The following is a 27,595-nucleotide window of genomic DNA, read 5'->3' as shown; positions in this document are numbered from 1 at the left end:
GCTCCCAGACTGATGCCATATTTCTTAACTTTCGAAAGGCGTTCAACTCAGTTCGGCTTGTTGCTTGCTCCAAACAATGTGCACTTACGGTCTATCCGATGACATATGCGGTTGGATAGAAAGTTTTCTAACAGACAGGGAGCTGTATGTCATCTTGAACGGGGTGACTTCAACAAATGCAAGCGTAACTTCAGGTGTGCCCCAGGGCAGTGTAATAGGACCACTGCTTTTTACAATTTACATAAACGATCTGGTTGATGTTATTGACAGCGGCATTAGACTGTTTGCCGATGATGCTGTAGTCTACAGGGAAGTAGTATCACACGAAAGTTGTTGACAAATCAATGAGGATTTGCACAAGATAAATGTGAGGTGTAATGACTGGCAGTTATCTCTCAATATTAGTAAGTTTAACCTACTGCGTATAACAAGACGAAAATCCCCGTTAATGTACGAGTACAAAATAAATGCCCAGTCTTTGGAAGCGGTAACATCCGTCAAGTATCTGGGTGTGACTACTCGAAATGATCTCAAATGGAATGATCAGATTACACAAGTAACGGGCAAGGTGAACTCTAGATTGTGGTTTATTGGTAGAATCCTGAAGTGATGCAGTCATTCAACAAAGGAAATTGCTTACAATACATTAGTTCGTCCAGTCTTGGAGTATTGTTCATCTGTATGGGACCCTTAGCAGTTGGGTGTGATTCAAGAGATTGAGAAGGTCCAAAGAAGAGTGGCAAGATTTGTGATCGGTACATTTAACCATCGCGAGAGTGTTACAGATCTCATAGAAAGTTTGAAGTGGGATGCACTTGCAGATAGACGACGCGCTAAACAGAAGGGGCTGCTCACTAAAATCAGAATTCCGATCTGCATCGAGGATGTAGAGCATGTATTATTAGCACCAACTTTCAAATCGTGCAACGATCACCATTTCCGTCGTGTGATTCGCCAGTGGAACTGAGGGGTGGGGGGGGGGGATGTGACATTGGCGCGAATTGTGCCCTTCACCACATACTGCTTGGCGGCTAGTGGAGTATATATGTACAAATAGATATTAATATAACAGAGGGAAACATTCCACGTGGGAAAAATATATCTAAAAGCAAAGATGATGTGACTTACCGAACGAAAGTGCTGGCAGGTCGATAGACACACAAACAAATACAAACACACACACAAAATTCAAGCTTTCGCAACAAACCGTTGCCTCATCAGGAAAGAGGGAAGGAGAGGGAAAGATGAAAGGATGTGGGTTTTAAGGGAGAGGGTAAGGAGTGATTCCAATCCCGGGAGCGGAAAGACTTACCTTAGGGGGAAAAAAGGACGGGTATACACTCGCACACACACACACATATCCATCCACACATATACAGACACAAGGAGACATATTTAAAGACCTCTGCTTGTGTCTGTATATGTGTGGATGGATATGTGTGTGTGTGTGTGTGTGTGTGTGTGTGTGTGTGTGCGCGTGCGCGTGAGTGTATACCCGTCCTTTTTTCCCCCAAGGTAAGTCTTTCCGCTCCCGGGATTGGAACGACTCCTTACCCTCGCTCTTTGTCTTTAAATATGTCTGCTTGTGTCTGTAGATGTGTGGATGGATATGTGTGTGTATGCGAGTGTATACCTGTCCTTTTTTCCCCCTAAGGTAAGTCTTTCCTCTCCCGGGATTGGAATGACTCCTTACCCTCTCCCTTAAAACCCACATCCTTTCGTCTTTCCCTCTCCTTCCCTCTTTCCTGATGAGGCAACAGTTTGTTGCGAAAGCTTGAATTTTGTGTGTATGTTTGTGTTCGTTTGTGTGTCTGTCGACCTGCCAGCACTTTCATTTGGTAAGTCACATCATCTTTGTTTTTAGATATATTTTTCCTATGTGGAATGTTTCCCTATATTATAACCATATCATTAATTTGAACCCAACAATTACGTTTGTTATTGTCGCTGTTGCATTTCGAAATCTTTCTTGTCGTCATATTTTCTCTTTCTGTTTTTACCAGTAGTCTCACTTTGTATTCACCTTCCCCTTTTTACCGTAATCTACTATACAATTTTATCCCGCCTATATACACTCAATAATACGTAACCCACTTCCAAACCATAACCAAAAAAATTTTATTTTCCGCTTTCAACACTACCGCTGCGGAAAACTCTTATTCTTTAAATATATCTGCTTGTGTCTGTATATGTGTGTGTATGCGAGTGTATACCCGTCCTTTTTTCCCCCTAAGGTAAATCTTTCCGCTCCCGGGATTGGAATGACTCCCCACCCTCTTCCTTAAAACCCACATCCTTTCGTCTTTCCGTCTCCTTCCCTCTTTCCTGCTGAGGCAACAGTTTGTTGCGAAAGCTTGAATTTTGTGTGTATGTTTGTATTTGTTTGTGTGTCTGTCGACCTGCCAGCGCTTTCGTTCAGTAAGTCACATCATCTTTGTTTTTAGATATGTACATATAGATAGGTAGATGTAGAATGGTTGCAAATGGTCTCCAGGTAGCTGACGATAACCATTTCCACTCAGTGATTGGTTCATTTGGGCCAGAGGACCCAGTCCACACCATTATCGAACCACCAACAGCTTGCACAGTGCCTTGTTGACAACTCGGGTCCGTGGCTTCGTGAGGTCTGTACCACACTCAGACCCTACCATCAGCTCTTACCAATTGAAATCGGGACTCACCTTGTAACACTACGCTACTGCGCACGATACTTATTAAAGCCTGTACTATGGTAAGTTGACGGGCTTCACCTTATAAGAAAGGAATTTGGTATATAAGTTGACCGCGTGCACCTGAATGGAGGCAAAATCAGACTTTCACCCACTCAGTAACAACAATAATACGTCAAGCAAGTCTGAAGTGCAACTACACTTTAGGACAGACAATAAACGACACCGCAGATGCTACCAAATTGTTAGTAATACGGTCGCCAGCCTAATTAGGCATTAACTGAGTTTCTTCCCAGTACAAGTTGATGTACGTTCATACAAAACAACGCGTAATGACACTGCATAATATGGTAAATTTTAGAACCCGAAAATCTACTGAACTAATCATTTCACTTTCTGTACTAATATGAACAAGCCATAAATACACAACAATACACTATAATGTTTACCACAAACTTCGTACTGTCTATTGATCTGATTAAAATCGGGCATAGGTTACCCTAGAAACAGCACTTTCGAAACACACATACAATGTCAATTTTGAAAAAGGTAAAACACTAATAAATTTTGATTTTTATATTGACTTTGCTGGTTAAATCAGTTCAGTACACTTCAGAATTTAAATGAATAGAAAAGAAAAGGGTGGAGGGGGGGGGGGGGTGACCCTGAAACTGTTATGATCACTGTATTGAAATTTTTTGACTATTGAACTCATTAAGCACTTAAGATTTCCAATATATGAATTACTACTCTTTTTGTCTTATTACCTACTCATTTAACTACTATTATTTTTGTCTCAAATTAACTAAACTCCATTACTAAACCAATTTCAACATTATCTTCCAACTTTATCAGAACTTTGTTCTTTACTTATTGATTCATTAACAATAAAGTTCTTTAAACAATTTTCTAATATATCTAAGTTTGCAGGTAATTCTCATTAACATAAACTTTAATTCTTCATCTCGGGACACTCGGGTTGCACAACATGTGAAAAGGATGCTGTCTAGGTTAGTGATGAGGATAATTAAATGATAGGACAATACTGGTAAAAGTTAAGTTGTTATTGAACAGTCAGGAACAAAAGTAACACTGGTCCACACGAATACAGTACTAAAAGTTTCCACCTGTTCGTATCGATGCGGCGGTTGGCGGGCGGCGAGATGGTGAGGCGCAGAGCACACATACAAGCACAGCTATGGCTCTTGATGTATCGGCATTTTACTTCTTCATAGCGCATCAATATTTTTCCATTTAGTGCCTATAGAATTTTGCCATGCTGTCTAGTCGTCGGAAATGGCACATCCGAGGCTCAATGAAACTACGTCTTCCAGGAGAGTCTCGTCGGTCCAGAACGTGTTACTCAGACCGATGCCCAACTCCGACTACTACTGCTGAGCCCGTTATGCCGTGCCGCGCCCGTGTCCATTTTTCCCGCGCTCGCCTGCCATCCACCTTTTACCGCTCCCCTACAGACAGGGTATTCACCAGAGGTTTTGCATTCTACATATCCTAATACATTGCCTACATATGGACCAGGCGCATAAATACAACTTTAACATCTTACAACAGTTTCAACATTTCTTACATTCCCATTTTGTTATAACATTGCTTGAAATTTCACATAAACATTAATATTCACATCGAGAATTGTTTACCGTTTCTTTAACATAATGACATGAAAAGAAAAAAGAAATGAAGTCAGAACATCGCTTACACTAATTTATCGAAAATCAGAAGAAAACATTATTATATGTACAGTTGTTGTTGTTACAACCTGACCAGGCCACAGTTTTCCAGTCATATGGGGTCTGACCGATACGCTCAGAGGCCCAGGAGAGATGCTCCAGATGATGTCGTACTGTTAGCAAAGGCACTTGCGTCGGTTGTCTGTTGCCAAAGCCCATTAACACCAAATTTCACCAAAATATCCTAATGGACACATTTGTTGTACATCCCACATTGATTTCTGTTGTTATTTCATGCAGCATTGCTTGTCTGTCAGCACTGACAACTCTGTGTAAACGCCACTGCTTTTGTTCATTAAATGACGGCGGTGAGCACAGTGCTGTCCGTGTTAAGAAGCAATGCCTGAAATTTGGTATTCTCGGCACAACATTGACACTGTGGATCTAATACTGAATTCTTTAACGACTTCCAAAATAGGATGTTCCCTGCCTCCGGCTCCAACTGCCATTCCACGTTAAAAGTCTGTCGATTCGCGTCGTGTTGCTATACTCGTGTCGGAAATCTTTTCACGCGAAACAGTTCAGTGCAAATGACATCTGCACCAGTGCAGTGCCCTTTAATACCTTGTGTATGCAATACTACCACCATATTTACACTATGTGATTTAAGTATCCGGACACCTGGCTGAAAATGACTTAAAAGTTCACAGGGCCTCCATCGATAATGCTGGAATTCAGTATAGTGTTGGCCCACCCTTAGCCTTGATGACAGCTTCCACGGTCGCAGGTATACCTTCGATCAGGTGTTGGAAGGTTTCCTGAGGAATGGCAGCCCATTCTTCACGGAGTGCTGCACTGAGGAGAGGTATCGATGTCGGTCGGTGAGGCCTGGCACAAAGTCAGCATTCCAAAATATCCCAAAGGTGTTCTATAGGTTTCAGGTCTGGACTCTGTGTAGGCCAGTCCCTTACAGGGATGTTATTGTCGTGTAACTACTCTGCCGCAGGCTGTGCATTTTGAATAGGTGCTCGATCGTGTTGAAAGATGCAGTTGCCATCCCCAAATTGCTCTTCAACAGTGGGAAGCAAGAAAATCATTGAAACATCAATATAGGCCTGTGCTGTGCTAGTGTCATGCAAAACGACAAGAGGTGCAAGCCCCCTCCATGAAAGACACGACCACACCATAACACCACCTCCTCTGAATTTCACTGTCGGCACTACACACGCTGGTAGATGACGTTCAGCGGGCATTGGCCATACCCATCCCTGCCACCAGATCGCCACATTGTGCACTGTGATTTCTCACTGCATACAACATTTTTCCACTGTTCAATCATCCAATGTTTACGCTCCTTACACCGAGCGAGGCGTCGTTTGGCATTTACCGGCATAATGTGTGGCTTATGAGAAGCCGCTCGACTGTGAAATCCAAGTTTTCTCACCTTCCGCCTAACAGTCGTAGTACTTGCAGAGGATCCTGATGCAGTTTGGAATTCCTGTGTGATGCTCTGAATAGATGACTGCCTATTACACATTACGACCCTCTTCAACTGTGGGCGGTCTCTGTCAGTCAACAGACAAGGTCGGCCTGTACGCTTTTGTGCTTTACGTGTCCCTTCACGTTTCCACTTCACTATGACTTCGGAAACAGTGGACCTAGGGATGTTTAAGAGTGTGGAAATCTCGCATACAGACATATGACACAAGTGACACCCAATCACCTGACTATGTTCAAAGTATGTGAGTTCCACGGCGCGCCCAATTCTAAAATGTATGGTTTTGGACATGTCTGGATACTTTTGATCACATATTGTATATGTGAATATCACTACCCCAAGACTTTTCTCGTATCTCTGTATTCTGTATGATAGTCCTTTAAACAAAACATAGTCAAATTAGACATTATGTTTGATTGTGTTATGAGCAGGAGAATGAATGCTAGTGCTGACAATGTTGCAACATTACAACAATTTTGCAACACTACAAGTGTGAGTGCATGTACCTGTGTGTGTGTGTGTGTGTGTGGTGGGGGGGGGGGGGAGGAGTGTGTGTGTGTGTGTGTGTGTGTGTGTGTGTGTGTGTGTGTTCTGATAGCTCTGAAGGACGACATTCGCAAGAGCTTACTGATGTTGTGTTTTATTTGTTTCCTATTGATCACACAGTACTTGAGATGTATAGTGAGTTGTTACCTGTAATCGTATCTTTATGTGTAGTCCACCAAACTCTTTTCATCATGATATTTACATTCTTCGTGCCAATTATACTATAGTGTTTGTGACGTGTTGCAGCTGCTACGCAAGTGCATCTTGACGATGACAAAGCCGTCTGTGGAGGGTCCCCTCGGACAGCCGCCATTTGAGCGGCCCAGCATTGCTAAGGCCATCACCAACTTCGTACTGTACAAATTCGGACATCTGCCACAGAGGGTCAGTAAATCTAGAAATATTGATTCATTTACAACCCCTCATTTATCCAGCTCTATGAACTTTTTAACAGTTTTTATTTTCAGACATAAACATGTTTATGTTTTTGATTAGCAGTTTCAACCATCTCATACAATAATCCTCATATTTAGAAATAATAATTAAAATTTTAATATTACGAGAAGGAAAGTTGCTACTCACCGTATAGCGGAGATGCTGAGTCGCAGATAGGCACAACAAAAAGATTTTCACACTTAAAGCTTTCGGCCAGTGGCCTTAGTCAACAATATATCTACACACACACACACACACACACACACACACACACACACACACACACACACACACACACACATATTCATGCACACTCTCGCAAATCAACCCACACACACAACTGCAGTCTCAGGCATCGGAAACCACACTGCGAGCTGCAGCACAAGTGCACGATGGGAGTGACGACTGGGTGGGGGAAAGGAAGGAGCTGTTGTGTGGAGGGGAAGGGGTAGTATGGTGGGGATGGCGGACAGTGAAGTGCTGCAGGTTGGGCTGCAGGCAGGGGAGAGGAGGGAAGGGCAGAGAGAGAGGGGGGGGGGGGGGAGTAGTGGAAAATGAGTGAAACAGAGAGAAAGAAATAAAAAATAGTAAATTAAAGAAAAAAAAAGGCTGGGTGTGGTGACGGAATTACGGCTCTGTAGTGCTGGAATGGGAGCAGGGAAGGGGCTGGATGGGTGAGGACAGCGACTAACGAAGGTACGGGAATGTAGGATGTGTTGCTGGGAAGATTCCCACCTGCGCAGTTCATAAAAGCTGGTGTTGGTGGGAAGGCTGTGAAGCGGTCACTGAAATGGAGGATATCACATTTGGCAGCGTGTTCAGCGACAGGGTGGTCCACTTGTTTCTCGGCCACAGTTTGTCAGGGGCCATTTGTGCGAAGAGACAGCTTGTCGGTTGTCGTGCGTACATAGAATGCAGCACAGTGGTTGCAGTTTAGCTTGTAGACCACGTGACTGATTTCACAGGGAGCCCTGCCTTTGATGGGATAGGTGATGATAGAGACCAGACTGGAGTAGGTGGTGGTGGGGGGATGTATGGAACAGGTCTTGTATCTAGGTCTATCACAGGGGTCTGAGCCGTGAGGTAAGGGGTTGGCAGCAGGGGTTGTGTGTAAGGACGGACGAGTATACAGGGTGATTCAAAAAGAATACCACAACTTTAGGAATTTAAAACTCTGCAACGACAAAAGGCAGAGCTAAGCACTATCTGTCGGCGAATTAAGGGAGCTATAAAGTTTCATTTAGTTGTACATTTGTTCGCTTGAGGCGCTGTTGACTAGGCGTCAGCGTCAGTTGATGCTAAGATGGCGACCGCTCGACAGAAAGCTTTTTGTGTTATTGAGTACGGCAGAGGTGAATCGACGACAGTTGTTCGGCGTGCATTTCGAACGAAGTATGGTGTTAAACCTCCTGATAGGTGGTGTATTAAACGTTGGTATAAACAGTTTACAGAGAATGGGTGTTTGTGCAAAGGGAAAAGTTCTGGACGGCCGAGAACGAGTGATCAAAATGTAGCACGCATCCAGCGAGCATTTGTTCGCAGCCCAGGAAAATCGACTCGCAGAGCTAGCAGAGAGCTGCAAATTCATATTTCAGCAGGATGGAGCGCCACCACATTGGCACTTATCTGTCCGTAACTACCTGAACGTCAACTACCCGAGGCGATGGATCGGCCGCCAGGCAGAGCACTTCATCACTGGCCTCCAAGAAGCCCTGATCTTACCCCCTGCGATTTTTTCTTATGGAGGTATGTTAAGGATATGGTGTTTCGGCCACCTCTCCCAGCCACCATTGATGATTTGAAACGAGAAATAAACGAACTGTTACGCCTGATATGCTACAGAGAGTGTGGAACGAGTTGGAGTATTGGGTTGATATTGCTCGAGTGTCTGGAGGGGGCCATATTGAACATCTCTGAACTTGTTTTTGAATAAAAAAAAACCTTTTTAAATACTCTTTGTAATGATGTATAACAGAAGGTTATATTATGTTTCTTTCATTAAATACACATTTTTAAAGTTGTGGTATTCTTTTTGAATCACCCTGTATTGTGTAGGTTCTGTGGATGGCAAAATACCACTGTGGGAGGGGTGGGAAGGATTGTGGGCAGGACATTTTTTTTTTCCTCTCTTATGTTTCTCTTTTTCCGCTACTCCCCTCCCCTCCCCTCCCCTCCCCTCCCCTCCCCTCCCCTACGCAGCATCTAACTTGCAGCACTTCACTGTCCGCCACCCCCACCATACTATCCCTCCCCATCCAAGCCTCCTCCTTACCCCCCCACCCAGTCATCACTCCCATCATGCATTGGTGCTGCTGCTCGCAGTGCGGTTTCAGTTGCCCGAGACTGCAGTTGTGCATGTGCGTGCGCTTGCGTGTGTCTGTTGTTGACAAAGGCCATTGGCTGAAAGCTTTAAGTGTGAAAATCTTTTTGTTGTGCCTATCTGCAACTCGGCGTCTCCGCTACACGGTGAGTAGCAACTTCCCGTGTCATAATATTGTTACATTCCATCCTGCATTTTCCATTGTTTGATAATTCAAATTTCTATACAATTTGACATGTGGCACATGAAATAAATATAATGTGATGGACAGAGGAGCTGTGCATTGCATTGTAACTAATGTAAAATGTGTTCTGCTACAGACTGTACTGCAGGACCAAAAAATAAAATGAAAACTGTTCATTATCACTATCTGGTAGTGGTGGAAATGATAAATGTAAAACAGTGGACATTTTTTCTTAACTCTGATGCTAAACTACATTCTTTTTTAATAAATATAATGGAGTTGTTAATATTAATTGAAAATGTAAATTCTTGTAGTCAATCATATGTATTATTTATTCTCTTTACTATTTTTTTCAATAAAATGAACAGTAACATAAACATTCTACTGAACACAGGCTCTTTTTCCAGCCTGTGACTGATAGAAAGGTTTATATGCAACACAAGCATCCACATAACTTTGAGCCTTGTAGTAAAATAGTAATAAGTTTTTTGTTGTGTACTACTAGTCAGTGGCACAGGCATTTCATTTTGGACAGCAGGAAAGCTTTAATTTTTTGTGGAGGCTCAGTTTTCTGTTATCCACAGTAGATGATAAGTTAATATTGTTTGCAAACTTGCAGCTGTGACAAACTAGTGTTTCTGCGAGTTGTCCTTTTTTTTGTCAAAGTGTCAAATTTACCATAATTTAATAAAGTCATGCAGTTCTGAGAATCATAGCTCAGAAAAATTCTCAGATAAAATTCAAAGTATTTGTAATATCGTATAGCTTGAAGTAGTACTCGTGCGATATTTTTAGAAGTTAAATTTAATTCTTTCATAGTTTTTCATACTTCTGGTGAGAAACACCATTTCAAATGAAATAATAATTATGCTGTATTGTTCAGCATTTGCTTTAAAAACATTATTAGTAATTACTTTTGTGGTATCTTCAATGCGAAGCTGTAGAAAATTAAAAAGTAAATAGAAACAGGGGCAACACACACGAATCATAACATGGCCATTGCCAATTGCCTATTGCTTAAGTTCCGTGGCAGCCCATCACAACCTAAGTACAGAGTGAGCCCAAATATTTATTATTTAATTATTTTTGCTCCACGTTTCAGGCTCGATAAACCTTAAAGGTGAAATGACTGTGTAATAAAAAAAGGTTCAATCCAGTCTAAGTTTAATCTGTATGAAAATGATGTTTTTGCTTGATAAATTAATAAAAGGTTTTAAAAATAGGTTAATTATTGTTATGTTATTGTTACATACCTCCACCGAGAACAGACATTTAACTTCAAAATGAATCGTAGTTCACTTAAATGCCATATAAGGTTTTTGAGTTACGTGGCAGACAAATTGTCACAGTTTGAAAATTATCCACAATATACCAAATTTTAACTCGAAAAACTTGTAAACGTATAAGAGATAATTTTGGGACAGTTGTTTTATTTTGCAGTGACTGACTCGTGTAAAAATTATTAACGATTCTAAAAAATACAAGGTCAGTTTCTTATTTTTCATTCAACATGAAATGGAATAGCCTACACACAACATATACGTGCCTTATTACTTGACATAAGTTCATCTGATGGTGCAAATGTAATTTCCCAATAGCATAGTGAAAAGTGTAATATAATAAAAATCAGTATTTTGAAGGAAGTATCAACATTGGCTGCAATTGAAGAGTGAAATAATTGGGGCAAAAGTTGAAAATTTGTGCGAGACTGGAACTTGAAACCAGATTTCCTGCTATATGTGAGCGGTCAACTTAACCACTTTGGCTATCTGAGCACACTTTCTGTCCGACCCAAATTCTGAACTTATGCCACATTACTAAGTGGCATCCCTGTTCGTTTACTTTATTTGCGCACAGCACTTCCTGTATACCAGCAACAAGTTCGGATGCTATTGTGGATCCACACTGAGGATATCATAACAGTCAAGATTACAGATAAGTTACATGTACTGATGGAGAAAAACAACACCAAAAAATAATTAATGTAGAGTAATGAAATTTTTAACTGATTAATATTGCAAGATCACAGGTTAATGTAAGCATGAGTACTAGGTATTGTGAATGTAAAATACTGGTTCTTTAATAACAGGTGTAACTGACAGAATGTTGAATGCAAGCATTCAAACATGCATGCATTGTGTTGTACAGGTGCCGACTGTCAGTTTGTGGGATGGAGTTCCGTATCTGTTGCACTCGGTCAGTCAATGTAGGGACGATTAATGCCATTTATGTATGTCACTGCAGTTGTTGTGCGATGATGTCCCATATGTGCCTGATTGGAGACGGATCTGGTGATTGAGCAGGACAAGGCAACATGTTGACACTCTGTACAGCATGCTGGGTTACAAAAGTGGGATGTGGGCAAGTGTTATCCTGTTGGAAAACATCCCCCATAACGCTGTTCACTAATAGCATCACAGCAGGTCTAAACACCAGATTGGTGTACAAATTTGCAACCAGGGTGTGTGGGATAACCTGCTGCCATACAAATTGCATTCCAGACCATAGGTCCAGGTGTAGGTCAGGTGTGTCTATAGTTCAATTCTTTTATCTTGGCGGCTCGCGCGTGCCTGTCCAGACGCAGGAGATTGCTGCATTGCCGAGTTGCAAACGACGCACGCGCCAAGAGAAGCAGCGCCATAGTATAGTATAGTTCGCAAACTTACGTTTATGGGGGAGTGCGCAGTTTATGAAGTAAAGCCACCACGGTCGCATTAATGCTTTCACTGCTACAAAAACGTGCTCCCCGCATTCGGCGCTGTACGCGATTTTGTCGTCACTGTACTGCTTGCCTGTGCAGACACATGGTGTTCTGACTGCTTTGACACACTTATCATTCGATTTAACAAAAACTATTTGGCCCAAAAATGTGATTTTTACACATGTTCTTGACCGATACCTTCCCCCCCATAAATGACTTAATTTTGTTTCAATGTTAAATGCAGTTATTGCACGAAATTCTGAAGAGTTTGCAGAGGTAAAAGTCCATAGCGTATACTTTCCGTATGGTCGATTTTAGTTGCCACAATATTGAGAATGAAATGTGGACAAGATACCTAAATTTCATATAAAATTTACTGTATAACAATATCTCATTTAATTTAAGTACCAGATATGTGTCGCATGTAATATTGAGAAATATTCCGTCTTTCGTGACTGTAATAAAAGCTTTATTTACACTGGGCACGTTTGACTTTATTTTAAAGCAGTGCGGAATGCGGGGAGCACATCTCTGTAGCAGCAAAAGGGTTAATGAAGAGACAAAGCACTAGAAATTTCAAAAAAATTACATTCAAATGAATAAAATTCGTGAAGTAAGACACTTTGATATTGTTTTTAAATAAAGAAAATGTTAAGCACTGCACAATGTTTGAACTCAGAACCTTTCACTTAGCAGCTCGTCGTTCAATAGAAATCCTCGAGGACTCTAAAATGTCACGCAAAATACTGACAAACATTGTTGGTATGACTACGAATTACTCACGCTTCATCGAAGTACAATAGGAAATAAACAATTACCGCTGTTCTTTATTGCGAAAAAGCAGTTAGTGAGAATGATACAAACACCTTTCCTTGCTATCGTTTGAATTATGAGGCGTATTTTGTTTGGTTTAATTAATTATTAGAATATGAAGCAATTGGTATAAAGAATGCTTTTTCCAAGCTTTCTATAAAAGAAAGTCTGCTATCAAGACATTGCTTTTGTTCAATTACTTTGAACGTTTCTAAAACTGAAGACACTCGCCCGTGCTCTGCACTGCAGTCAAGCTCTGGCAACGTTGTTCTCTGTTCATTGGCTGACTGTGTTTTGTGACGTCAGATGCGCAGAACGAACCTAAACTCGTCCGCTGTTATAAATGACGTGCACTATAGCATGCAGACAGGTTTGTTGCGGGCCCTCAATTGTTCTCCTCCCAGCCAACACACGGCCGTCACTGGCACCGAGGCAGAAATCAGAAAACAAAAGGCATTCACCCTGCCTTCCAATGAGCTCTCACTTTACACCACTGGAGTCACACACGTGGTGGTTTGGGGTCAGTGTGATTCACGCTACAGAATATCAGACTTGGAGCCGTCCTTGAAGCAACCAATTTGTAACTGTTCGTTGTGTCACTGTGGTGCTCAAATTGCTGCTGCAGATGCAGTACGATGCACCAGAGCTGTACGCCGAACACAGTGGTCTTCTCTCTGGGTAGTGCAATGTGGCCATCGGGAGCCCAATCGTCTAATAGACATTTTTACTTAAGCTGGCTTAACATTCTCTGTTAAGATATTCATTTACAGAGTAGAAGGAGGTGCCTATCTAATGTCTTTCAAACTCTGTTTAAACTGTGCTTTATCTGAAACCAAGTTTTTAATGGTTGCTGGCAATTTATTGAAAATGTGTGTTCCTGAGTATCTGACCCCTTTTGGGACCACGGTAAGTGATTTTAGGTCTTTATGTAAATTGTTTTTATTCCTAGTATTGATACTAGGTGCTGAGCTATTGGTTGGAAATAGAGATGTATTACTTTCAACAAATTTCATTAAGGAATAATATACTGAGAAGCAGTGGTCAGAATACAAAGTTCCTCGAACAGGTTTCTACGAGGGTAATCCCGAGAGTAAGGTCTCCTATGTTTTTATAAGTACGTAGACCTGTTTATTTCTACAATAGTTTACATAAGTTTACAGCTTGAACACTTAGCTATTTTTCGACATAATCACCATTTCTCTTGGTGCATTTTTGTAGACACTGTGGCCGTTTTTGTATGCCCGTGTCATATCAGCTCTCTGCCGTGCTGTTCAGAAAGTTATGAACTGACGTGATTGTTGCTTGGTCTCAGGTGTAAAGTGGTATGCCCAGGTTTTGTCACATATGACAATTGAGTCCAGAAAGTTGTCCTGTTCGGCTGCAAGGCGGTGAAGAAATGCGCGGGGAGCATCGACTCGTTGCCACGTGTGGTCCCCAGTCAGCATGTGTGGCACCCATCTTGCGCACACCATCCAGTAGTTCAATGTTTCCGTTAAAATTCTGTGAGCAGTGCTTTGAGAAACCTCGGGAACCGACGTGCAGAAATCAACCAGGGTGATCCGCCGATCTTCACACATACTTTGCTCAACCTTCAACACTGTCTCCCCAGAAATTGACGGTCTCCCTCTCCTTTGTTCGTCGTGAGTTTAAGTCCGACCTGCTGCAAACTCTCTACACCACTTATGAACATTTTTGACATCCGTGCACGACTCACCATACACTTCCGACTATTGGTGATGGATTTTATCGGCGCAGTGCCCTTTGCATTCCAAAACGGAATAACTGCACGCAATTCCCACTTGGCGGTGACATCCGACGGGAACTCCATTCTCAACGGCAGCCAAGTCAAGACTGAGCGCCTCAGAGCAGCGTGCGCATGTTTACACACAGCGCGTGAAGCACTATTCGTAACAGTGTGACCAACTGCCACACAAACAGAGTTCTGTACTTATAAAAAAGTAGGAGACCTTACTTTTGGGATCACCCTTGTGCATGATGTTCTCGAAGTTACACCACAAATGATTCTTATCACACACTTTTGCACCCAAAAAACTTTTGCTCGGTTTGATGAGTTGCTTCAGAGTATGATCCCATATGACATAATAGAATGAAAGTAAGCAAAGTATTCAAAATTTTTTATATTTATATCTCTTACATCTGACATCGTTCTCACTTCAAATACAGACTTCTTTAGGCGCTTAAGCAATTCTGTGGTATGCCCTTCCCAACTGAATTTGTTATCGAGTCGTAATCCCAGAACTTAAACACTGTCAACCTCTCCAATCTGCATGTCTTCGTATGTTATGCACAGGCTGGAAGGAAATCTCTTACAGGTTGTGAACTGCATATAGTGGGTCTTTTCAAAGTTTAATGACAGTGGATTAGCTTTAAGGGGCTCCGAAAAGGCTCAAAATCATGAAAAGTTCAATTTTTACTTTTTTGCGTTTTCTGAATCTGCAGACTATTACCTTTTAATAGATATATAATTTATTCAATTCCGAAGACTACAACTATTTTTAAATTTTTTTTGAAATGTGTTCTACATGGGCGTGACCCACTGTGGCGCTGTTAAACTGCTGTCAAATGGTGTTATTATTAACGTCCGTGTTCATCAGGTACATTTTAGTGATGTGAGATAAAGTATGTGTTGTGGCTAACCTGTGATGGTTCAATATATATCGCTGGTGTGATTGTCGATTGTTTCATGTTTATTTACTCTGTCGTTATCTCAAAAATATTTGTAATTAATTCTGTTTCTAGAGTCTCTGTTTTGTTGAAGTATAATAATGAGTAAAAGTAAAGTTATTAGAAATCCTCTGAAGGCTTTTAAGAAAAGTAGAAATGTTGGAAAGCCAAAGGTATTTAGAAATATGGGAATGAAGATAGGTTCTAACATGGTACGAGCGATGCTTGCTTTAGACAAGGAACGCCTTCGGGCTGCAGACAGGGCTGTAAAGAGTCTAGAAATACAAGCAAGAGTAAACAGGAGGAGGAACAAGAGGAAGCTGGAGGAGGAGTTTGCAGAGGATGAAGATATTCCATCCTATGGACCTGGAATGCACTAAAAAGTTAATCCAATCTTTGTCGCTCGATTCCCAAAACTTTTATTTTCTCATGCTAATTACATGTTTTCTAAGGATCATCCAAACATATTTGTTTCAAACTTTCAGTAAATGTTACACAGTACCTTCTGCATAATTTAACACAGCCTTTTTCCAAAAAACTGTATATTTTTGAATATATAAATAAAAAATTGCAAAAAAATGTTGTGAATTTTCATTACAATTGAAAAAAAATCATCTTTAATAACTGAACTAAAATTTTGTAAAATCCCTGTGTTAAGTTGTAGCCCATATTCCAATAAATAATCTGTAAAAAGTTCAACTTCCTACCTCAAATACTTTGTGAGGAAAGATGTAATTTATAAGCGTTATTTTAACATTGCAAGTATAGGGCGTTCCGGAGCCCCTTAAAGGTGAAAATTGGATTAGCAGTTATTTCTAAATCTGTACGTGACTTTCTACTTATTGCAATGTTTGTGTCATCTGCAAACAAAGCAAACTTAGTATCAGCCTATGTAACAAATGAGAGGTCATCAATGAACACAAGAAAAAGCAACTTTGATTAAGTTGCATTGTGTCCTTCGTGATACGCACCACTTGGTTAATGCCGACAGCGTCAAACTACTTCACGACAGCGCTTGCCCCCTCGTTGCTACTCCTGTTCGTGAGAAAATCACCAAATTTGGGTGGGAGATGCTCCAGCATCCACCGTAGAATCCAGACTTTGCACTGTCAGACTTTCATCTGTTTGGTTCCGTGAAGAGGTTCTTGGCCGGCCAACGCTTTGCGACTGATGTGGAAGCAAAATCGGCAGTCTGCAGAGGGCTATACTCCACCCGAGCAGACTAAACTTCCCTTGTACTTCGCATGCACGTGCAACAGCTCAGAGCCTGCTTGATATGCTCAATATATGAAAGTTTCCCCACAGAATTTTGGTATGTGCATTGAAAATGGAGAATTTAAACAAAATGTTGATGAGAACTGAATGAAGTAAGTTTTACGACAGTCAGCCTATCAAACTGATTTAATATTACAAACAATAGAAAATCCAGGATGGAATGTAACAATACCAGAGAAGGAAATTTGCTACGCACCATATAGTGGAGATGCTGAGTCACGATAAGCACAATAAAAAGATTCACACACTCATAGCTTTCGGTCATTAAGGCCTTTATCAGCAGTAGACACACATACACACACATACACACACGCACTCACGCAAACACAAACACAGTGTAGTTTCAGCTCTCTGAGACTGCCGACATGTGTGCAAGTTGCGTTTGTGCGCGCGCGCGCGCTTGTGTGTGTGTGTGTGTGTGTGTGTGTGTGTGTGTGTGTGTGTACTTCTGACAAAGGCCTTAATGACTGAAAGCTATGAGTGTGTGAATCTTTTTATTGTGCCCATCGCGACTCAGCATCCCCGCTATATGGTGAGTAGCAACTTTCCTTCTCTGATATTGTTGATTTAATATTACAGGACATAAGGAGTAATGCATCTTGTTTGCTGCAAGGAAAAAGATGTGTTTTTCTGCACTACAACCAGTGGACATGGTGTGTTCTGTAGAAGCTTAACTATTTCAATTCCTTCTATTTTGTAGATTAAATGGAATCTGCACTGTTTCTATAATGTTGTGTGTCTTGACAAACTCATGCTCTTATATATAATTCCACATCAGAATTGATACGAGAGGTTTTACAACTGGATTATTCAAATTTTATAGAAGCTTTTAAGTTTTACGAGGGCAGTTCAATAAGTAATGCAACACATTTTTTTTCTCGGCCAATTTTGGTTGAAAAAACCGGAAATTTCTTGTGGAATATTTTCAAACATTCCCGCTTCGTCTCGTATAGTTTCATTGAATTCCGACTGGTGGCAGCGCTGTACGGAGCTGTTAAAATGGCGTCTGTAACGGATGTGCGTTGCAAACAACGGGCAGTGATCGAGATTCTTTTGGCGGAAAACCAGGGCATCTCAGATATTCATAGGCGCTTGCAGAATGTCTACGGTGATCTGGCAGTGGACAAAAGCACAGTGAGTCGTTGGGCAAAGCGTGTGTCATCATCGCCACAAGGTCGAGCAAGACTGTCTGATCTCCCGCGTGCGGGCCGGCCGTGCACAGCTGTGACTCCTGCAATGGCGGAGCGTGCGAACACACTCGTTCGAGATGATCGACGGATCACCATCAAACAACTCAGTGCTCAACTTGACATCTCTGTTGGTAGTGCTGTCACAATTGTTCACCAGTTGGGATATTCAAAGGTTTGTTCCCGCTGGGTCCCTCATTGTCTAACCGAACACCATAAAGAGCAAAGGAGAACCATCTGTGCGGAATTGCTTGCTCGTCATGTGGCTGAGGGTGACAATTTCTTGTCAAAGATTGTTACAGGCGATGAAACATAGGTTCATGACTTCGAACCTGAAACAAAACTGCAATCAATGGAGTGGCGCCACACCCACTCCCCTACCGAGAAAAAGTTTAAAGCCATACCCTCAGCCGGTAAAGTCACGGTTACAGTCTTCTGGGACGCTGAAGGGGTTATTCTGTTCGATGTCCTTCTCCGTGGTCAAACGATCAACTCTGAAGTGTATTGTGCTACTCTTCAGAAATTGAAGAAATGACTTCAGCGTGTTCGTAGGCACAAAAATCAGAACGAACTTCTCCTTCTTCATGACAACGCAAGACCTCACACAAGTCTTCGCACCCGAGAGGAGCTCACAAAACTTCAGTGGACTGTTCTTCCTCATGCACCCTATAGCCCCGATCTCGCACCGTCGGATTTCCATACGTTTGGCCCAATGAAGGACGCAATCCGTGGGACGCACTACGCGGATGATGAAGAAGTTATCGATGCAGTACGACATCGCCTCCGACATCGACCAGTGGAATGGTACCGTGCAGGCATACAGGCCCTCATTTCAAGGTGGCGTAAGGCCGTAGCATTGAATGGAGATTACGTTGAAAAATAGTGTTGTGTAGCTAAAAGATTGGGGAATAACCTGGTGTATTTCAATGCTGAATAAAACAACCCCTGCTTCAGAAAAAAAATGTGTTGCATTACTTATTGAACTGCCCTCATATTTTCATATCTGAAGGTGGCCTTTGAGATGGTCGAAACTAGTAATCTAAAAACATAAATGGAATTACGTCTAGAAATAAAAATAACTTTAACAATTGTGTCAATTACCATCGTGTCCAAATGATAAAAATGCCATTCTTGAAAACTAGGAATTGTGTGATAATTGTAAATAATTTAAGTTACTGTAAACTGCCAGGTTTCAGTAGAGTAAAATGTTTCTTATGACGCAAAATGAAATGTTTACGTGAGCCCACATTTGTGCTGTGTTGTAGGAGTGGCAAACAATGTACGATCTGGCCAAGATGTTCCTGCACTGCTTGAACCACTGGAACTTCGAGACGCCCAGTGTCCGCCGCCACACGGTCACTGCAGAGGAGATATCTGCGTACAAAGTCAATTACACCAGGTGAGCCAGAGGCAGCCATGTTGGCTGTTTTGTTTGTTGCAGTAGCTTCAACTAGCTCAGGGCTTCACAACATACGTGCTCGCGGAGCAAGCTGTGAGCAGCAAGGCGCGAGCACGGAGCAGCGCGAGCACGCTACCCCCACTACCGGACCAGAGCGGAGAGTGGGGAGAGTCACGTGGGGCACACAACAGCTGCCGCCAGTCGATGTAAATCCGCGGCCACCTGCAGGGATATCACTTGCGAATTATTACTGCGACAAATGAAACAAATAAAGGAGAATGTACACGTGCCACATAATTTTATTAGCTTAGTGTATGCCTCTACCATCTGTAATGAATTCCACGACAATCCTATATTTTCAACACTTTCTTCAACACTACTTAAAATATCAACTCCGGTTGTAGTGTTCTTCATGGCTACTACATCGAGGAGCTCCTCCCTCACCTTAAGATCTCTATTAACACCTCTAATAAATATGGCAAGCTGCGCTGTTCCAGTGATATCAACACTTTCGTCCAGAGCTAGAGAATACGCCATAAAATATTTACAGATATTAGCAAACTGGCTCTGGATGTCGTCTGCCATGTCCTGTATGCGACGCATAATGGTCATGTTAGATAATGGCACAATCCGAAACTGTTCAACTTGAGATGGACACAGATGTTCCACTGTAACTACCAAACATTCGTTTATTAAACTTCCTGGCAGATTAAAATTGTGTGCCCGACCGAGACTCGAACTCGGGACCTTTGCCTTTCGCAGGCAAGTGCTCTACCATCTGAGCTACCGAAGCACCACTCACGCCCGGTACTCACAGCTTTTCCTCTGCCAGTATCTCGTCTCCTACCTTCCATACTTTACAGAATCTCTCCTGCGAACCTTGCAGAACTAGCACTCCTGAAAGAAAGGATACTGTGGAGACATGGCTTAGCCACAGCCTGGGGGATGTTTCCAGAATGAGATTTTCACTCTGCAGCGGAGTGTGCGCTGATATGAAACTTCCTGGCAGATTAAAACCGTGTGTCCGACCGAGACTCGAATTCGGGACCTTTGCCTTCCGCGGGCAAGTGCTCTACCATCTGAGCTACCGAAGCATGACTCACGCCCGGTCCTCACAGCTTTACTTCTGCCAGCATCTCGTCCCCTACATTCCAAACTTTATTAAATAGCCATCAGTTAAGGGGTGCAGGGATTTTGCTAAAAGCAAAGCAATTTTGTAACCCATTCTGAGAGCTGCCTCAGTTGATTTTTCTTCGTCGTCCAAATCTTCTTCGGATAGCTTCCTTTTATGTTTAATAACTTCCTGTGCACGATCTGGTCAATCACATTTTCCATGTCCGTAGTCTTTCGCGTGGTACGACATATAATGTCGCTGCAAATTAAATTTCGTAAAAGAATTCAGCGTTTTGTGACATACTAAACATTTTGCAACACCATCTTTTTCAGTAAACAGATACAATTCCTCCCAATGGGGGTTGAACTGCGAAAGCATGGTTGGGGTTACACAATGGCGACTTCACATGATTCTTAACCAGCAAAGTGACTGTTAAGAGCTGATCGTAGTACTTTAAACGTTACACAGTCGGCGCGAATTCAATAGGTACGCTGCGGCCCTATTCAAACGTGCGCGCGCATTTCCCCTCCCTCCCCTCCCTCGCTACTCCGCGGCCTTGCACCTGCTCGCGAGCACGTGCCTGAGCAGATGCGAGTACTCGCGCTCAAAACCAGTTGTTAAGCCCTGAACTAGCTGATACCACATAAATTTCCTTTACCACCCACATATTTTTCATTTGCTGTTGCTGGTATGCAAGCTGTGTGAAATTCTCAGAAGTAAAGATGGACGATATACGATTTGTATAAGAACTGCGGGGGAACAGTAGGAATGGAAGGCCAACAACAAATTGCTTGGATTAAAAGTGAAATAAGACATGAATGTAGTCGTTCTCCCTATTGTTCAGTCAGTACATTAAAAGATCAGTGATGGAAATAAAACAAGGGTTCAAGAGTGCGATTTAAATTCAGGGTGAAAGAGTATCGGTTATAAGTTTCATTACTGACATTGCTATCCTTAGTGAATGTGAGGAAGAAATAAGAGGACAAGTTGAGTGGAATGAGTACAGAGTATGGATTAAGGCTAAATTGGAGAAAAATAAAAGTAATAAGGAGTAGCAGAAATGAGATTAGCGATGAACGTGACATCAAAATTGGGGGCCACTAAGGAGACGAGGTGCAGGAATTGTGCTACCTCTGAAGCAAAATAACATACACTGGATGAAGCTAAGCTGACCTAAAAATGAGATTAGCACAGGCAAAGAGGGACTTTCTGGACAAGAGAAGTCTGTCGGTATCAAACAGTGGCCTTAATCTGAGGAAGAAATTTCTGAGAATGTGTGTTTGGAGAACAAGATTATATCGTGGTCTGTGGAAAAACCAGGACAGAAGAGAATCAAAACATCTGAGATGTGTTGCTCTAGAAGTATGTAGAAAATTAGATAGACTGATAAGATGAGAAATGAGGAGGTTGTCTGCAGAACGGGCGAAGAAAAGAACACGTGGAAATCACTGACAAGAAGAAGGGACTGGGTGATGGGACATGTATTAAGGTGTCAGAGAATAACTATGATAGTATTAGAGGGACTGTAGAGGGCAAAAACTGTACGGGAGGACATAGACTGTAATACGTTCAACGAATAGCTGAGGACATAAGGTGCAAGTGCTACTCTGATATGAACTTTGCACAGGAGAAGAATTTGTGCCAGGCTGCGCTGAATTGGTCAAAAGACGACTTTTACAAATAATGACAAACTCAAAATGGCCATCAAAGTAGGCCAACAGTTTATGAAAAGCGCAAAATTTGTTTTTGGTTCAAAACTGAGCTCGTTGTTTTTTGGTGCTAAATCTAGAAAATGTTTTAAAGGTGGCAGTTGGACAGCATCACATTCTCGTTGGTCTAAGCACTTCAGACCCGTCTGAAGGCAATGAAAAACTGCCCCATTGGATGGTCCTGCTTTCATTATGTTTCTTGCTGCTCAGCCCTTCATCACCAGAGGGTCTTGGTCGTCAGTGACACTGCGAAATGTTTGATCATCTATCAGTGTTTAATAGCCAGGGTCAGCAACATTGCGTTTCAGCAGTTCTGGATGATTTCCTGATCACATCTTCAAACTATGAAGGTACTTCATTCAGCCGAGCCAGTTTTTACACAAATTGACTTTTTTGTGGCTCTTCGGGTGCTGTTAATTGTGAAAGAGGTATCAGGGAAGAATGTGGATGCTTTTTCCATCTCTCTTGTGTGAGAATGAAACTGTTAGTGATCCACAAGAGTTGTGCAAAATGTATATTTATAAAGAAGAGTGTCTGTTTGTTTGTTTGTAATTCATGCAAATTTACAGTTTTATACTGATCTTGATTAAATTTTGCACACTTTACCTTTGAGACGAGAGAAGGATCACTGTCTACATAAAATTTTGTTATTTGCCTTCATCCATGTATAAACGGAAAAGGTGGTTACAAAAAATCTCTAGAAGTTCTTGGTAGATTTACTTCAGATTTCTACATCATCCCCTAATGGACATTTGGTCAGACAAAGGCTATATATTTTTTTAGTGTACACAATATATAAATGTATATATAAAATATATAAAGGGGAAATGTTGTTATGAGACATCTTGAAAAGTACTGGTTAAATTTACCTCAAAGTTCTTGGCCTGTTTACTTAAAATTTCTGCATTCATATGAAAAAATGACGACAATGAAAACTTAAATGTCTAGCAAACGAAATATGTTGTAGTAAACTGACTGTAATTCCTATTATGAGGCTAAATTATAGTGGCAATACCCATCTTGAGATAGTGACATCAGATGTCACAGGACCACAGGGCGAGCAAAATTTTGAGAATTTGGCAGAAATATGATTACCAACTCTTATTTATTTATGAGTTGCTATTGTCACATACACAACAGAACAAGGCTGGCTGTGAAGAACCTACTGCTGAATGTAATCATGCTGAATGTAATCATCAGGGCGTACGTCGCAGGTGAAGACATATTCATTCATTGCACTTTGTTGATACCAGCGGTTTGAATGTGCCCTTTGATTTAAAGTTATTGCAATTTCCCATGTGATTTGCATTTGTCCTAACTCTAACCATCTTTGATCAATTCAGGTTGAATGCTCAGAGGTTAGCACCCAGTCATTAGTCGGGCACCAATTTACCTATTTTCAGAGATCTGCTGCTTAATAATGAGCTGACCTACAGTACAGATCTCAATTTGCTAAGTTGCTATAATGAATTAGAAGTAGGATACATCATTTAGTATTGTATAAAAAATGTTGAAAAACACTTTTTCCATGCTGTAGTTTAAATTCTTAATTTTTTTAAAGAATCATAACTTTGTATGGGGAAACAGCACAGACCTCAGCTTGCGCACTGTAACTCTTTAGTCCTAGTATTAAGAATAAATTACACTCCTGGAAATGGAAAAAAGAACACATTGACACCGGTGTGTCAGACCCACCATACTTGCTCTGGACACTGCGAGAGGGCTGTACAAGCAATGATCACACGCACGGCACAGCGGACACACCAGGAACTGCGGTGTTGGCCGTCGAATGGCGCTAGCTGCGCAGCATTTGTGCACCGCCGCCGTCAGTGTCAGCCAGTTTGCCGTGGCATACGGAGCTCCATCGCAGTCTTTAACACTGGTAGCATGCCGCGACAGCGTGGACGTGAACCGTATGTGCAGTTGACGGACTTTGAGCGAGGGCGTATAGTGGGCATGCGGGAGGCCGGGTGGACGTACCGCCGAATTGCTCAACGCGTGGGGCGTGAGGTCTCCACAGTACATCGATGTTGTCGCCAGTGGTCGGCGGAAGGTGCACGTGCCCGTTGACCTGGGACCGGACCGCAGCGACGCACGGATGCACGCCGAGACCGTAGGATCCTACGCAGTGCCGTAGGGGACCGCACCGCCACTTCCCAGCAAATTAGGGACACTGTTGCTCCTGGGGTATCGGCGAGGACCATTCGCAACCGTCTCCATGAAGCTGGGCTACGGTCCCGCACACCGTTAGGCCGTCTTCCGCTCACGCCCCAACATCGTGCAGCCCACCTCCAGTGGTGTCGCGACAGGCGTGAATGGAGGGACGAATGGAGACGTGTCGTCTTCAGCGATGAGAGTCGCTTCTGCCTCGGTGCCAATGATGGTCGTATGCGTGTTTGGCGCCGTGCAGGTGAGCGCCACAATCAGGACTGCATACGACCGAGGCACACAGGGCCAACACCCGGCATCATGGTGTGGGGAGCGATCTCCTACACTGGCCGTACACCACTGGTGATCGTCGAGGGGACACTGAATAGTGCACGGTACATCCAAACCGTCATCGAACCCATCGTTCTACCATTCCTAGACCGGCAAGGGAACTTGCTGTTCCAACAGGACAATGCACGCCCGCATGTATCCCGTGCCACCCAACGTGCTCTAGAAGGTGTAAGTCAACTACCCTGGCCAGCAAGATCTCCGGATCTGTCCCCCATTGAGCATGTTTGGGACTGGATGAAGCGTCGTCTCACGCGGTCTGCACGTCCAGCACGAACGCTGGTCCAACTGAGGCGCCAGGTGGAAATGGCATGGCAAGCCGTTCCACAGGACTACATCCAGCATCTCTACGATCGTCTCCATGGGAGAATAGCAGGCTGCATTGCTGCGAAAGGTGGATATACACTGTAGTAGTGCCGACATTGTGCATGCTCTGTTGCCTGTGTCTATGTGCCTGTGGTTCTGTCAGTGTGATCATGTGATGTATCTGACCCCAGGAATGTGTCAATAAAGTTTCCCCTTCCTGGGACAATGAATTCACGGTGTTCTTATTTCAATTTCCAGGAGTGTATAATGAAAAGCAATCAACAGTTCTTACCTTCACTTAAAGGTGACTCAATTGGAAAACATCAAATTTGATGAACTTCAATGTCCTGGGGAGGGGGAGTACATAGACAGTTTAATCTCAACTTGATTTTTTGCTGAAATGTTCACATATCTGGTAGCAATCTTAAGTGCAAGAAAGAGTATCCTAACTCACTTTATTCATTAGCAAAGAATAAAATGAAAGTGCTACATACACTTACCATCCATATTCAATTTTACAGGGAATTGCCAAATAAGAACTGTGTATTCCTTGAAAAATTGTTTCTAAAATGTTTGTGGTCAACCTGTAGGTCATAACTGTAAACAGTTCAAAGCTGAAGAGTTACCAATCTTTTTTCGTGATGTATATGTTGTATTTCACTATTAAATGTCTTTTCATTGTAAATAATTATAAAAGATGTCTTGGGTGCACAAATGTCATGATATATCCTTATTTAAAAACAAAGATGATGTGACTTACCGAACGAAAGTGCTGGCAGGTCGATAGACACACAAACAAACACAAACACACACACAAAATTCAAGCTTTCGCAACAAACTGTTGCCTCATCAGGAAAGAGGGGAAGGAGAGGGAAAGACGAAAGGATGTGGGTTTTAAGGGAGAGGGTAAGGAGTCATTCCAATCCCGGGAGCAGAAAGACTTACCTGCCAGCGCTTTTGTTTGGTAAGTCTCATCATCTTCGCTTATATATATATATATATATATATATATATATATATATATATATATATATATATATATATATATATATATATATATATATATAAACAAAGTTGATGTGCATTACCAAATGAAAGTGCTGGCATGTCGACAGACACACAAACTAACACAAACATACACATAAAATTCAAGCTTTCGCAACAAACTGTTGCCTTATCAGGAAAGAGGGAAGGAGAGGGAAAGACGAAAGGATGTGGGTTTTAAGGGAGAGGGTAAGGAGTCATTCCAATCCCGGGAGCGGAAAGACTTACCTTAGGGCGAAAAAAGGACAGGTATACACTCGCACACACACACATATCCATCCACACATATACAGACACAAGCATATATATATATATATATATATATATATATATATATATATATATAACTGGCAAAAACAGAAAGAGAAAATAAGACGACAGAAAAGATTCTTAATCCTTATTCTTTTATTGTAAATTACAAAGACAACTTCAGTGAAATAAAAGAAAATATGCAAACAGTAGTGAGAGACATTAATAATTATTTACATATATAATTGCGTATACAGACATAAAAATACTGTAAAGAATGGTTTGCTTAACAAATCCAGATATAAAGAAGGAAATTTCATTTTTAAAATTCTTCCAGCTTGCAAATGGCATTGTTTTCCTCGAGATATTGATCCGAAAACAAAATAAGTTCACTTAAATGTAAGAGACAGTCTTTTCAGAGCACTTATTGTCAAGTTTATACAACTGTGCACTGTGACTTTGTAATGATGGGACATCTACTTTACATCAGTGCATCTTATATGCTAGCAAATATGGTAATAAACAATGAGACAGAGTTGTTAACCAATACTTAATACTGCTCAAAGATATGAACTGGAAAGATGTTTATAGAGCTCATGACATGAATGAAAAATATAACACATTCATGAACAATGTCAGTACCATGTTTGAAAACTGTTTTCGCCTAAAAGTTACTCAAATTAAACAGAACTCTATAATAAAAACCACGGATTACACAAGGAATAAAGATTTCCTGTAAGACAAAAAGGAAAATGGATCTGTCGACCAAGAATAGCTCCAATGCAGATGATTTAGCTAAATACAAGGAATACTGTAAAATATTAAAAAAAGTAATTCAGACATCTAAGCAAATGCACTACCAGAAGAAGATAGCAATGTCAGGGAACAAAATAAAAACAATATGGGATATAGTGAAAGAGCAGACTGGTAGGACCAGAAAAGGAACAGGAGCAAATAGCACTAAGGGTAGATGACACATTAGTAACTGATGGGCATAGTGTGGCAAATCTATTTAACAAGTACTTTATATCCGTTACTGATAGAATGGGACTTTCAGGATCAGTAAATAATGCCCTTGAATATCTGAAACTAGCCTTCACAAATAGCTTCAAGTACATGAATATATCACTCACTTCACCAAAAGAAATAACTTCCATAATAAAATCTTTAAAAACAAAGCATTCCAGTGGGTACGATGAAATATCAACAAAGTTAATTAAGTCATGTTCTTGTGAGTTTAGTACAATTCTAAGTTACTTGTGTAACCAGTCAATTAT

The 27,595-nt window shown here is 41.7% G+C and overlaps 1 protein-coding gene across 6 annotated transcripts in view; it reads left to right on the top strand.

Moving 5' to 3' along the window:
• LOC126212854 (histone acetyltransferase KAT2A) overlaps positions 1–27,595 on the top strand; it is a 390,973-nt gene that overhangs the window by 149,863 nt on the left and 213,515 nt on the right. For all 6 annotated transcript variants that reach the window (XM_049940291.1, XM_049940289.1, XM_049940288.1 and 3 more), the window contains 2 exons: positions 6,648–6,785; positions 19,267–19,400. In XM_049940291.1, the coding sequence (XP_049796248.1) occupies positions 6,648–6,785; positions 19,267–19,400 (272 nt within the window). The remainder of the gene's footprint in view (positions 1–6,647; positions 6,786–19,266; positions 19,401–27,595) is intronic.

The sequence above is a fragment of the Schistocerca nitens genome, chromosome 11, assembly GCF_023898315.1.
Source record: "Schistocerca nitens isolate TAMUIC-IGC-003100 chromosome 11, iqSchNite1.1, whole genome shotgun sequence".
In the NCBI taxonomy this organism is placed as follows: Eukaryota; Metazoa; Arthropoda; class Insecta; order Orthoptera; family Acrididae; genus Schistocerca; species Schistocerca nitens.
This window is presented reverse-complemented; position numbering and strand designations above follow the sequence as displayed.